This window comes from Leptinotarsa decemlineata, unplaced genomic scaffold (assembly GCF_025532065.1).
Source record: "Leptinotarsa decemlineata unplaced genomic scaffold, Ldec_3_MD MMD2_tig00003348_RagTag_RagTag, whole genome shotgun sequence".
NCBI lineage: Eukaryota > Metazoa > Arthropoda > Insecta > Coleoptera > Chrysomelidae > Leptinotarsa > Leptinotarsa decemlineata.
Genome location: NW_027412588.1, coordinates 1,679,197 through 1,693,105, shown reverse-complemented (window position 1 = coordinate 1,693,105; position 13,909 = coordinate 1,679,197). Strand labels below are relative to the sequence as shown.

Below are 13,909 nucleotides of genomic sequence, written 5' to 3'. Positions count from 1 at the left end.
ATACTCTCCCCAATACTTGAAAACAGACTTCGTCTTCTTTCAAAATATTTCAAATTTCGATCGTTCACATACGATAAGTTTTTGCGAGAACATTCTTACAAAATTATGAAACATATTAATGACATACATTCTAAATTGGTTATGAAGTAAATAATGAGAAGAAAATAATCCACTCATTAATGCTGAGGCTTAATGAAACCGATAATTTTCATACGTCGGACTGGAAAATTGGAGCACGCATCTTATCGGACAATTCAATAATTACACTCTACATATTATAATGAACCAATTGTCAAAAAATCAGCTGGTTATTTATAATTTAAGTGTCCGTATATTCACAAATACGAATCGACCAATAATCCTCAGATAACCACTATGTACACACAATTTCCTCATTTTGCAGGAAAAAGGACTCACTTTTCTGTCGGACAAGTGATCCATTGTATTGTATACTTCATTTGAAAATGAAAAAAAAATGTTATTCATAAATTTTTTGTCTTATGCTCAAGTATATTTCACAAAGCATATGTGATACGTTGTAAAAATGCATACAAATTCGTCAAGGATCACAAAATAATTTGCTGCCAAATACTTCAGAAGATACTGAAAGAGTTCCCTTTTTGAAAAAAGTATGTTGGAGAAAACTATTGATGAAGATGCGGAGGCTAAGGACAGGCACATAAACAAATTGAAAAATGAAATGAATGAATTCATGGAAAATGCTATAAAATCGGAAGAGGAATTGTGTATTTCAATAAAAAATCAAAAAAAAATTATACTGGAAGCAAAATTGCAGTTAAAAGAATTGCAAAAACTAATTGAGCAACTGAGCAGTAGACCTACTTGCTCAGTTTCAACACAAACTATTTCTGGAACTACGAAGCAAATTGGTGTTCAAACCAGTATTGAAAAAAAAGCACATCTGCACAAACAGAATATGATAAAGAAGAAATGGCAGAGATGGGAACAGAAACCTCAAACGAATATGAACAAGTAGTAAGTAGACATTCGATTGAAGTTGTAACCCAACCTAAATTGAACATGCAGCCATCTGAAAATAACATTCTCATGGATGATCTAGAAGCAACTACAAATGATAATTTCAGAAAAAAATACTCATCACTGGGGATGAGTATGCACTGAATTTTTCACATATTCTACAGAAAGTTTTGGACACTGACAAATATCGAATAAAAGAAAATGTTAAGCCCTTCTCTGAAATTTCTGACCCGACAGGAAACATATTTAATGACACACTTAAATATGGTTCTGAAGATTATGTTTTAGTAATGTGTAATACAAACAATATAAGTAATACCAGAAATTTGTACAAATCATTGAAACAAATACTGCCGATTTGTAAATACACGAATCTGCTACTGATTATCAAGTGTAATTGCCCGATAGATAAAATCATCATCAACAAAATGAAAAGAGAGATACATTTTTTTACGAAACGTAATGTAGGAACGTTCATTGAAATGTTTGCGGATTATAGACAAGTAGGTAGCAAATTTGTTGTACTTGACAATGTGAAATTATATCTTTCACGCAACAAAACAGGTTGTACTATTCTTAGATCAATTCAGATTGATGACAAACTTGCTACACATTCAAATTATGTAAGTAACGATAATTTTTTAGAGTCCAAGCCTGACAACAACTATGTAGAGGATTGTCTTATTTTGGACTCCCATGCAGAGATATTATAAATATTGATCATATTGGTATAGATATAGATGGTAATTTTTATAGTTTTTTCAGATTTTTGCATGTGAACGTTCAAGGCTTTATAAACAATTTATCGTAACTGAGAATAGTGGCACATGATACGACTGCCTCGTGAACCACTCTGCGATTGTCTTACTATTTTAGTAAGAATAGAAAATAAAATAAATGAGTATATGGTAATGAAAGGGAACCTCGGTTTTTGAAAATGATGAATTGGCTCTTCAGGTTGAAATGTTGAATTGTTACATTAAATGATTATTATCTGCCGTTTTTTCAAAATTTATTACTGTTTTTTTCGAATACTTCGCATTTTTGCGAGGATTAACCAATTTCTCATTTTGTAAAATTTGATATAACATATATAAAATATATTCTGTGGAATATCCATTCTTGTATCATTGTAGGAATATTTATGCAATGATAATATGAATTGTCTGATGTTTTTGGGTTCATTAGCCGTGGTCTACGAGCTTTTATACCTGAAGTTTCGTCTGCTACTGCGGCAGACATTATCAAAGGCGATACGGCAACGGTCGAAGTGATCTAATTTGCTCTTCCGTCTTTTCACTAATACATCCAGAAAAGCAATTCCTTTTCTTTCCCCATTCTAAACTGGATTTTTGGGTTTCAAGAATTCAAATATCTCAAAAACCTGAGCGATGAGAGGAAATGTGTAATCTGAAGAATGCATTTCTGGATAATTTAAACGAGACCGAAATCAACTGAGCCTTATTTATGACCCATGCAGAAACACTCCACGGTGACACTGGGGCGAACTGTTGATGAAAAAACTTTTCTGTCCATAAGTGGTTTTATGGATCGAATTGGAAGGTTCCTCAAAAAATATGGAGTTAGGAAGGCAACTGAAACGATAGAAAATAGTGTCTGGTCAGTGAAAGACCCCAGGGATCCTTTAAGTACCCTAGGAGTATACCGAATACCATGTAGTTGAGGTTCGTTTTACATCGGAACTACGAAATAGCGTTAAAATGCGCTCGACTAAGTTGCCGCTATGGCCGAATAGATATGAATCAGAAGTTGCAGAGCACGCTATCTCAGAGGGCAGCCATGACATTACCTTCAAACGCACGCAAGTTCTTATTTATTCAGAGGCAATTCAGAGAGGCCATGGAAATACAGAAACAGAAGAATAATTTCAACAGTCAGGAAGAGAGCCTAAACATTAACAAGACATGGATACCGGCACTTCATAACATAAAGACTCTTCCAATGATTGAAGAAGGATTGGCCCAATCAGGTAGGTACAAGAGCAGTCGGCCATTATAAACACAAACACACCAGGACCATCTTCAGTTTGCGCATCGGCATCGCAGCAAGGTAGATCACTCCGACCGTTGCCACATTGCCTTTGACAGTGTAAGCCACAGTAGCAGACGAAGCGTCAGGTAAATCAGTAAATATCAGACAATTTTTTAAACAACGGCTGTGAAATCCTACACATGATCAATATTTATACACCCAAAAAAGGCAGAGGTTCGTGAAGCATTTATTTTCTAAACCGATTTTGTTAAGACAGTGGAGACTATTACCGAACACGCATATAAAATTTCACAAAGCCAATAAATGATTGTTAACATCATGTAAAGTAATAATTATACATTTAACAATATATTTTTAATGATGTACTTTCACTCCCAACTTCGATGAAATCGATAATTCTATAACTAATAGAACACCAAAACTTACGTTATGATTGCCGAATCTTCAACGCAATGAACATTTAAGTTGAATATATGATTTGACCAAGAAATAATATGATTAAAAATAACGGAATGGTCGCATTTGCATTCTGATTGACATTTTTTGAAATGAGAATTTGATATACAGGATGTCCTTCAAGTAATGATGTCGTCACCGGTTTCTTGAATATGTTTAAAATATGTTTCTTTTCTGTTAACCAGCTATCGCACCCCTACGAACGTAACCCTCAGAAGTCGAAACTTGTGCGAGCTAAGGACTAACGAGGCCTTACCTTTTAACGTGTGATTCCTAACACGGGTTGGACGATAGCGAGTGGAAATCGAGCGTTCAGCCTGGGGCTTGAACTATCGACTCACTTATCGGCCGACTGACTGAGTGAAAAAAGCACCCACGTCGAACCGCCCGGCTACCGACCGAAGAATGGAGTACTCTATTTGGCCCAAATCGACAATATCATTGCAAACAGTTTATAAAAAAATTATATGTTGTAAATTTTATTGAATATAATAGATCCCTATAATTTGCTTCCTTTACAGATTGATCTTAAAAATTAAATGTCAATGTTACATATAATTCATTATAATATTGAAATCAAGAGTTCAGAAATAACTTTTCAAAACGCTCAAGTTTGCGAACTCGTTTCCTCCTTTTCATAAAAGAGGATGTTTGCATCTCCACTCACAAGCGATTTTGGTGAAATTTATGACACGTGTGAATCATTGTATTCGTACCACGTGCCAATTCAGGGGTGTCTTCAGAATGCTATATAATGTCCGCTGTAGGTAGACCCACTGTGATTCGAAAGTGCATATAGATTATAACGACAAGAAGTCACATTGTCTGTTGCATAATTGTTCATATCTAATCCATCTAGAAGAAATTCGAAGGCAATATTCAACTTGTCTCTAAATCTTTCTGTTAGAGAGACTCTTTTAAAATGAATGACTAAATTACGGGAAAACTTTTGGATCGATAGAGACTTTGTGCTTTTTCTTCTTTCCTTGCAACTCGAACACGTCGGTTTTTCATGTCCATCTAAAATTTCCTCTCTTTTGAAGAAATCCAAGCATTGTGATAAACTCAATTGACCAGTTATTTGTGGTATGGGAAGTGACAAATTCCAGAAAGGGTCGAAGGTGTCAGATGAGTGTCTACAGTGTGTGCACTTCATCATGGATTTTAATTGACCAACGAAATTATCTACAATCTTTGAGTTATATGTACTCAAATAATTCTGCCATGATTCTTGTGCTTTTCCGCTGCCTCTCGATTTTTCGGTCGGTTTAGGTTTCTCAATATATCTATTAACGTCATCATGTGAACCTTCTAAAAGATAACGAAGGAAGTCCTGGGCATCTTGATACACATGACCCATGAATCGAGAGGCGAAACTCTGAATCTGACTCTTTAAGGAGACTGTATTCACTGCTCTATCAGATGAATCTTCTAACCACAATTCCTTGATAACTTCTGCGAAAGCTTTGATTAAAGCACCCTCCATACTAGAAATTTTAGTATTGATATCTTTCATGTACTCATCTTTTTCAAATATTTCAGTTCATGTTGATGAAACATGTGTTGCCAATATTTTTCAACCCATTAAGCCCAAGGATTTTGACTGAGGAATGTATCACTGGTCTAATTGTGTTGTAGGTGTCAGTGATACGTACGCCACCGCTGCTTTCTTTCCAGTAAACACGGATGCGATGATTCTCCTATCATTGGACCAATTGAATGAGAAATTTGAACTTAAATTGTTTGAAACTAAAATCGAGATATTTATGGTGATTTTTTCGAATGTGTGAGAGAAAGATAATTCCAGAACTTGTTCCTTTTTCCTCTTCATCTTCTGAAACAATTTGGAAATGATCAATCTGCTTACTCCATTTTGCGTTATTCATAGGAAATTTTGATTTGATTTGTGGGTTCAAGACAATTTCATCTAATTTTTGAGTAGACGGAAGAGGACCCAATATTGATGTGGCATTACCCCTTTGAATGGCGATACTGATTCTTTGAATTGAAAATGAATAGGATCGGTTGTCATTGGTAGAATTCTTCATTCTTCTATCAATTTCTTTCAACAATTCAGAAGCATGAGATCCAAAAACAACAAAGCTTTCAATTGCAACAGAAAAGAAACAGTAGGAACTTAGCAAAGTGGAGTATTTCCAAAATTTTGATTTTTCTGCAATCATAGCAGCTGCACCAGTGGAATTAGATGTAGCGGCAAGGTGTGAAGCTGCAACTGTATCCACGCAGGTGAAGTCCCAAATCAGAGGTTTTCCAAATTTCCAAGGAATTAGACTCATTCCGTTTGGACGCTTTCCATCATCTTGACTAATACCAAGGGGTTCAAGAACTGAAGGAACCTCTGCAGTGGCTAGAGCGTTTTTTATAAGATTATTAATGGAATGATATCTTGAAAACCTGCCAGAACTGAATTTACAACTTAGGACGTGGTAACCATTTTCTTCTACAATGGATCCACATCTGCATTTATGACTAACACAAATTGAAGAACCTAACCATAGACTTATCAAAATTCTAAAAGGGTACTGAGAGGGTACTCAAAGAAGCCACAGGAAGAGCATTCAGCCAGGAACCAGATTCTTTGGACATAACAGCTTTGTTCTAGCCATTTGAATATCGGAACGTTCAGCTGACTCAAGAAGTTGGTTATGAACCAAATTGATCATTGGATAATCCAAGGCTTTCTGACACTTTTTATTTTCGGCAGGAGTATTTTTCGTTTGAGATAACCATTTATTTTCACCATTCAAGTCATACTCATCAGAAATTTCAAACGAAGATTTGGAAAGAATGGAGTTGATCAAATGACGAGAACTGTTATAAGAGGAAAGAAATGCTGGCAGTGAGTGGGATGAGGCTAATGGAATACCTAAACCACCAGAGTTAACTGAAAGAGTAGCTTGACCCCAAGTGATGTCTTCGAGTTCATTATTGGTAATTTTTTGTAAAGATTGGCGTAAGGTGGAAAATATGCTAATATGGAAAGGAAGACTATTAAGACGAGGTGACAACAGAATTAAAAATTCTGTTTTCTGTGTGAGGCAACGTGATAAAGACTCTACAGAGAGAGGAGCTTCCAATAAAGACTAGTGTATTTTGGGGACAATTTCAATTTATGAAAAAATAATTGTGAAAGGAATTGTAAGCATCTGAAAAGGGGCAAAAAAGGGACAAAAAAGGGGCAAAAATTTCACTTTTGTTGAAATTTAATTCCAACATCATCAGAGAGATGAATTATTTTTTGAAATTCCTGGAGAACAGAATCTATATTACCACCAATTGAACCATCGTCTAGGTACCAGCAATTGAAATTAGTGTAAATAGACTTTGTTAGTCCATTCAAATTGAGGCAGAAAAGAGCAGGACCTAGAGGATCGCCCCCTCAAAAATGTTGAATTTCGATAACATTGGTTGATGAAAGGAAAAAGGTGAGGAATAATTTCGTGGGTTTTTCGTAAAATAATGTTTCGTGAATCATGTTGAAGGCGTTTTTATAATTTAATTTAACAAAAATTTGGGAAGATGGATTGGGATGCTTATTCAAAAAGAGACGGGCAGCATGTGCAACTGCTTCGTATCCCCCTGGAGTTCCAAAACCGAATTGAACAGGATGAAATAAATTTCAAAAAAAAAAACAGAAACATCAATGCATGATAATTTAGCTACAAGCCGACGAAAAATGGGACCATCTTTTTTTTTAATGCTATCAAAGAGGCACCATACAAAATGGGACAAATATCGGGATTCAGTCGACCGCTCAGCAAAAAGTTACACAAGGAAATCAAAAAAGATAGAAGCTTTCCACCTTTAGAACCAGAACTTTTTGATGTTCCTCTGTGGAGGGTTCTTTCGTTTGGTGTCATTTCTTGATGTGCACATTATGACTGCTGGATAAAGTATACTTTTCATCTCTAAGAATTCTATCCTGAAAATTCTTCTCTACACAGGCCTTAGAGTTTCAGGTGTAGTACATTGCATTTTCATTACTCATCCGTCTTCTATCCAATGTTTAATACATTTCTTCGATGGTTTTGACGCATCAATGAATCGTGTGCTGTTTGGTGATGGGAATTTGCATTATCGACTATCAATAGAAAAATAGAGAAACAGGTACTCAGGAATCGGAGCAAAATTGGTTTTCAACAATCATCTCGATTTTCTAGAATGACTCTTTTTATAGATATTGCAAGTTGGAATCCCAAAATCGACCAAGAAACATTGTCGACCACATTCAAACAAGCTGCATCAGTATCTACGCTTACCAACTTAGCTGTGGAACCTAAAGTATTTCACGACAGAGGAAAGCAATTAGACTATAGACCTACATTTGAGTATTCAGCCAAAGTATTCAAATAATTATCTTGTATAACCATATATTTTACGAGAAAAAAACGATATATAATAATGGATACACCACACCACACATATAGGTTGCGTGTTTAGTAGTTTCACTTCGATTTTAGGAGCATTATTATCTCTTCACTGCCGATTCAAATATTGGGAATATAAGAAGAGCCTTAGGGCAAGTGTCTTAAGGCGAAACACGTGTATACCAGTTAGGGTGACAGTGTTCCATGTGAGTACAATTTATTACCATTCATTCAAAGTAGAACTCATGTGAATGATATCTGATTCTTATTCCTCCACGAATGTTTGATATACAAACTGAATAGAGAAAAGTATCTTCTGTATAATTCAGTGTTCATATAGAAGTATTTGTTTCGAAAGAATTTTTTCTTTCGTGTAATTCAATGTTTATATGAAAGTAGCTGTTTCAGGAGGACTTTCTTTCAGTTTGTGTCTGAAAGTTACTTCTTTGCATGATCTACACATCCATGTATAGAGTTACTTATTTTCAAATTGATTAATCCTTCCTTTCTTTGGAAGATTCTCTCATCCATTTTTTTGTATCAGATGGAGTAGTAGAAAGCCAAAAACTTTCTTTCCCAAACAATTAATCACTCCTAAAAATATAACCCTTTCAAATCAAATAAGATTCCTCATGGCTGGGATTAAATCAAATAGGTGAATGAATGTCATTACGATGTCATCGATGACATAAGCAGATCAAGCTTATTCCGTGACATTCAAAATCGTAATTCATGAATGAAGTGTGTGTATTTTCTATAATGTTATCCAATTTGGTACTGAAGAGCCTTAGGGCAAGTGTCTTAAGGCGAAACACGTGTATACCAGTTAGGGTGACAGTGTTCCATGTGAGTACAATTTATTACCATTCATTCAAAGTAGAACTCATGTGAATGATATCTGATTCTTATTCCTCCACGAATGTTTGATATACAAACTGAATAGAGAAAAGTATCTTCTGTATAATTCAGTGTTCATATAGAAGTATTTGTTTCGAAAGAATTTTTTCTTTCGTGTAATTCAATGTTTATATGAAAGTAGCTGTTTCAGGAGGACTTTCTTTCAGTTTGTGTCTGAAAGTTACTTCTTTGCATGATCTACACATCCATGTATAGAGTTACTTATTTTCAAATTGATTAATCCTTCCTTTCTTTGGAAGATTCTCTCATCCATTTTTTTGTATCAGATGGAGTAGTAGAAAGCCAAAAACTTTCTTTCCCAAAGAATCAGTTTTGTGAGAGAGGCTACGTAGTGGAGACATAGGTTGACCTCTTCGAAAACGGAGGTTCACGGGCACGCAGACGAATGCGTAGGTGGATGTATAAAGAGGATTTATTATCAACTGTTCAATAAATGAAAATGAAATACCGATCTTTTAGTAATCTGAATTACTGAGAGGCATATTATGTTCTTTGATATTTTTCGGCTTTGTACACGTTCACAATCTAAAAATTTAATAAATCTATTATCTAGATAATGAAGGGCAAACCAAAAAGTTCACCCCGAAAAGTTACCGCATAATGTGAATCGTATAGTTAGTCAATGAATTGTCGTATTGATTTATTGTGTCTATAATTGAAATAAATTATTTTCTCATATACCTGAAATGACTATTGTTTCGAAAAGTTGATTTCTTTTCATTATCAAAACATAAAAATCATTGGTGGAAAATGAAAATATGTTTGTATAATTATGAAAGGTATGTATATAAAAAAGTTCAACAACAATAGATGCCACAGTTGAAAAATTGAGTATACTTCTTTGACAAAGAATATAAACCATAAAAAATCAAACGAGAACATATAATGTGTTTGTATTGAATGTAACCTACTTCTTCATTTGATTTGTTTTCAAGTTTTTGGCGCATCATCTGTATTGCATTACTATTTTCCAAAGTTTCCTTCAAATCAACCTTTCACTGCGTACGAAATATTAAACAAAACTAACTATATGGATAAGTTTTGGAATCATGAAACTTCAGTTTAGTGTTACATATTATTTGGAATACAAAGCGGTCTAGAAAGCATTGATGTGAAATCGAAACAATATAATCATTATAGATAAGAGCCGTATTTCGTTTCTCCATTCCACGTGACCTTTATTAGATCCACTCGCAATCTTATAGTGCAGCTATAAATTTTATACGATTTGACTCAGCATAGTTGCATGCTTTTTGAATTGGCAGTCGTAAAAATAACTACAATTCCAATCCCAGGAGAGAATCACCTTCATCTTTAGCCAAAGCAGGGAAGGCTAATGAAATTGCCTTATGAATCACATTCAGTTCTGAATCCACTTCTGCTTCGCCAAATATGTGAAAATAAATTCATCTTCAGTACTTTATAGATGAAATATTTACTCAGTGCCGAAAATTTTCTCTGGCATTTAACAAACATTAGATATTTGTTGGGAAATAAAACTTGTTGGCTCTCTAACTCTCCATCATTGAAACAAAAATGTGTAAAGCTTCCAAATAGAGGAAGAATGAAAATAACTATAATGAAAAATATTCATGAAAATATGTAGATCATACAAAAAGATTCCTTTCAGATACGAAATGAAAGAAAAAAACCTTTTGAAACAATTACTCTCACATAAACATTAAACTATGAAAAGTAAAGTCTTTTCGAAACAACGACTTCCATATAAACATCGAATTACACGGAAATCACTTCTTCCCATTATTACAAACATTAGTTCTGAAATAAAACAGATGTCTTCCATGGGAGCGCTACACCATGAAAGAGGATTGATACAAAAAGTCACTTATATGGAACTTACATTCATTTATATTACTTACACATTTATATTAAATGGATATCTGATTCTCGGTGACAGAGTGAGTGCATTGGCTATACTTTAAGGATATAACCTGAGTATATTACCGATTCTTCAGAAAAAAATATTCACTACATCTTCCCAAATGACTGGCTGAGCCACTGAGTCCTTGCTGAGACTTCGAGATATAAATTTCGTCTTCGCAATCAATATATCTGTGAAGACGTCTGCCTCAATAACAGACGAAACGTTTGGCTGTTCAGGTTCCATTCGACCACAGGTTTTCAATCTACTGAGGTATGTTTGAAATGAATTTTTCCAAGGTGTGGAAAACTCTCTTTGTCTTTTTCTATTCAGATACATTATTCACCATTGTGAAGCGAATTGAGATTTTCATAATGCTTTCTCTCAGAATTTCACCAATTTGTAGTTTTAGCTGAAAAAGTATATGGTATATTCTTATTGCAGTGGAATGTTCTCCCAATTTATTACGATGAATAACTTCAGTACCCACTTGATATTCAACCTTTTTGTTAATAGGGGTTATTGTGGAAATTAATAAAATCGAATGGAAAATAAGACACATTTTATAGTATATATATAATATATAAGTAAACTCAAACTTCTGAATAGAATGAACAAAAGCGGTTTCAATGCAAAAATCCAGCTAGCTTATCGTATGCGGGACCGTGTTTAGACTGCTGAGGGTTGTCTTTCGTAGGGGTGTGACAGCTGGTTAACGGAAAAACAGATTTCAAACAGATTTTTACGAGTGTGTCCGTGAATGTCTTCTTTCATCGCCTTTTGTCTTTTGACCTACCATTCTCGAATTTTTTTCTTTGAGTTTACTGACATCATTCATCATTCAAGAGTTATAATGGTTATAGCTTTATTGAAATTCGGATATTATCGTTTGTTTGTAGATTCTTATAACGAATATTGAACTGTTAATTACTCAGAAATGGCTGAACCGATTATCAAAAGTATTGGATAAATGATTGGGGAAATAAATACATCTTACGATGTATCACAAAAATTTTGTTCCACCTTGTTATATTGTCAAAAGTCAAAGAGGGGAATATATCCACACTTTCAGAGACAGACTTCGACATTGAGCAGGCTTCGGTATCTACATCAAGATTTATCCCCGGCTTTCACTGTAAGGCAAATCATTGAAATCAGGGCTCAAAAACCATACATTCATGATTCAATAACATAGGTCTTATAAGTGGTACTATGCTCAGGTTTCAATCAGTTGCCTTGCAGAGAAAAATAAAATTAATTCAGTTTGACGACGATGTCGAAGCTTCGCTATTCAAAGACCGCCTTTGGGAGCCCCGTTCATATTCGTCGATTGTCTCGTAGATTTTGCCTGTGCCACTAATGTGATGCATCCAACTACTACAATTATACTTTTTCTGTTTTACCGTAACGAAAAATAAATATAGTCAAAAATTATATTTCATCGGAAATTCATAGAAACGTTCTACATTCACAGCTTTTCTGGAATTCCGAGCCTTAGCAGCCGTGGAAGCAGCACGATATACTTACCACCATATACCTTATCCAGGACTCTATTCTACGGCGGCTGCAGCACTCTATCCGCCCGTGTACCTGCCCTCCATGTCCATCTACCATCACCCACCATCGATATTTTCAGCGCCGACTTGTTCATCACCAACGTCCCACTCACCACCTGCGGGGTCAACACCTGTTAGGCCGGGCAGTCGAACGTGATGAGGTAAACAATATCGTTTACATTGTGTGTGATGTTTCTGAGTAGACTGAGTTTTAATGTCCTTATCCGAACATTCAATTTACAAATGTAAGTTGACAATAACTCTGGAAATGTGGTCAATATGAAATACTTTAATTATTCTTGATGTGTTTTACTCTTTTTTCAAAATCAACCGTCTAGATTGAGGGTAAACAACTGAAAGGACCATGAGGCAATAGTTACTCTACTTCAAATTATTACCAACGTGAGTATAGAATATCATGAAACTTACAGCAGTCGGGGAACACTGACAAAATGATTTATATTAATATTTCTATCAAAAAATCGATAGCAAAAGTTCGAAAGATGTCTGTTCTGAAATGATATCATCCATAGCTTGAAGGAATATTCTAACATCATCATCAAAGACGAAATGAAGTTTTCAATAGTGACGCCAACCTTCGATACCAACTGCAAAATAATGAGTCTGTATATATATATATATATATATATATATATATATATATATATATATATATATATATATATATATATATATATATATATATTCCCTTCACTGCTAACAGACGACCAAAATCCCGAAAACACCTGACTACCAAGAAATGCATTTTCGATCTGACAGGCATATTGAGTAAGACTTTTCTGAAATCATCAATGTTTGTAGATAGGTCCTCAGATAGAATCAAGTAGGAAAATATTGAATTGTGCTTTCCCTACCAAATCCCATCTATTTATGTCAGAAAAAGCATTTTTCAATACATGAGACTACTTTGAAATCATATTTTATATGACGGACTTTCAGTTCATGATATGGTATTAATCAAATTAACAAGTGAAATTTTATTTCGTGACTTATCAAGAAAAATATATTGTTCTGTGTTCTGAAATGATTTTTTTGGATATTTTCATCTTCCGCAATCTGAAAAATATAAAAATTATAATGAAGAACTTCATACAAGTGTAGAAAGAGCCAACTTCTTAATTTTTTCCGATGAGTAACTGCGTAGAATAACCAAGAAAAATGGTCTATTTATCAGTAACTTGTCGTATTCAATGATTTTGACTATCAAAAAATAGTTGAGAAATAAAACAAAACTTATCTCAATGTTTCAGAGGCCAAAATATGTCAAAACCCATGTCAAAACATCTGTTGAAGAAGTTGGGAAATAAAAATAATCAACAAAGGAATAACGGCGTATATATTTGAATTTTGTCCATTTCTGTACACGCAAGCAGATTTTGGCCTCCAAAATGTTGGGATAAGTATTGTATTATCTCTTAGCTATTTTTCGATAGACAAAATTATTGATAAATAGAACATTTTTTTGTGGAACATATGTTGATTTTACGCAGTAATTTATATTAGTGTGAAGTTACCCACAACTTTTCATCTACAGTTTATGACAAGGGACAATCGAACAGGGTTTAGAATGAGATTTTCGAACAGTGTTGCCAGATTGCGAATATTAAGAATTTTACCTGTATTTCGATGTTGTCATATTGAAAACACGATATATTATTGAAACATGACAAAATGGT

General features: G+C 34.4%; 1 protein-coding gene across 1 annotated transcript in view; it reads left to right on the top strand.

Annotated features, from left to right (window-relative positions):
• dsx (doublesex) overlaps positions 1-12,510 on the top strand; it is a 306,001-nt gene extending 293,491 nt beyond the window's left edge. The window contains exon 4 of the mRNA XM_074178092.1: positions 12,131-12,510. Within this exon, the coding sequence (XP_074034193.1) occupies positions 12,131-12,369 (239 nt within the window). The 3' untranslated portion in view covers positions 12,370-12,510. The remainder of the gene's footprint in view (positions 1-12,130) is intronic.
• The last annotated feature ends 1,399 nt before the right edge of the window (positions 12,511-13,909 follow it).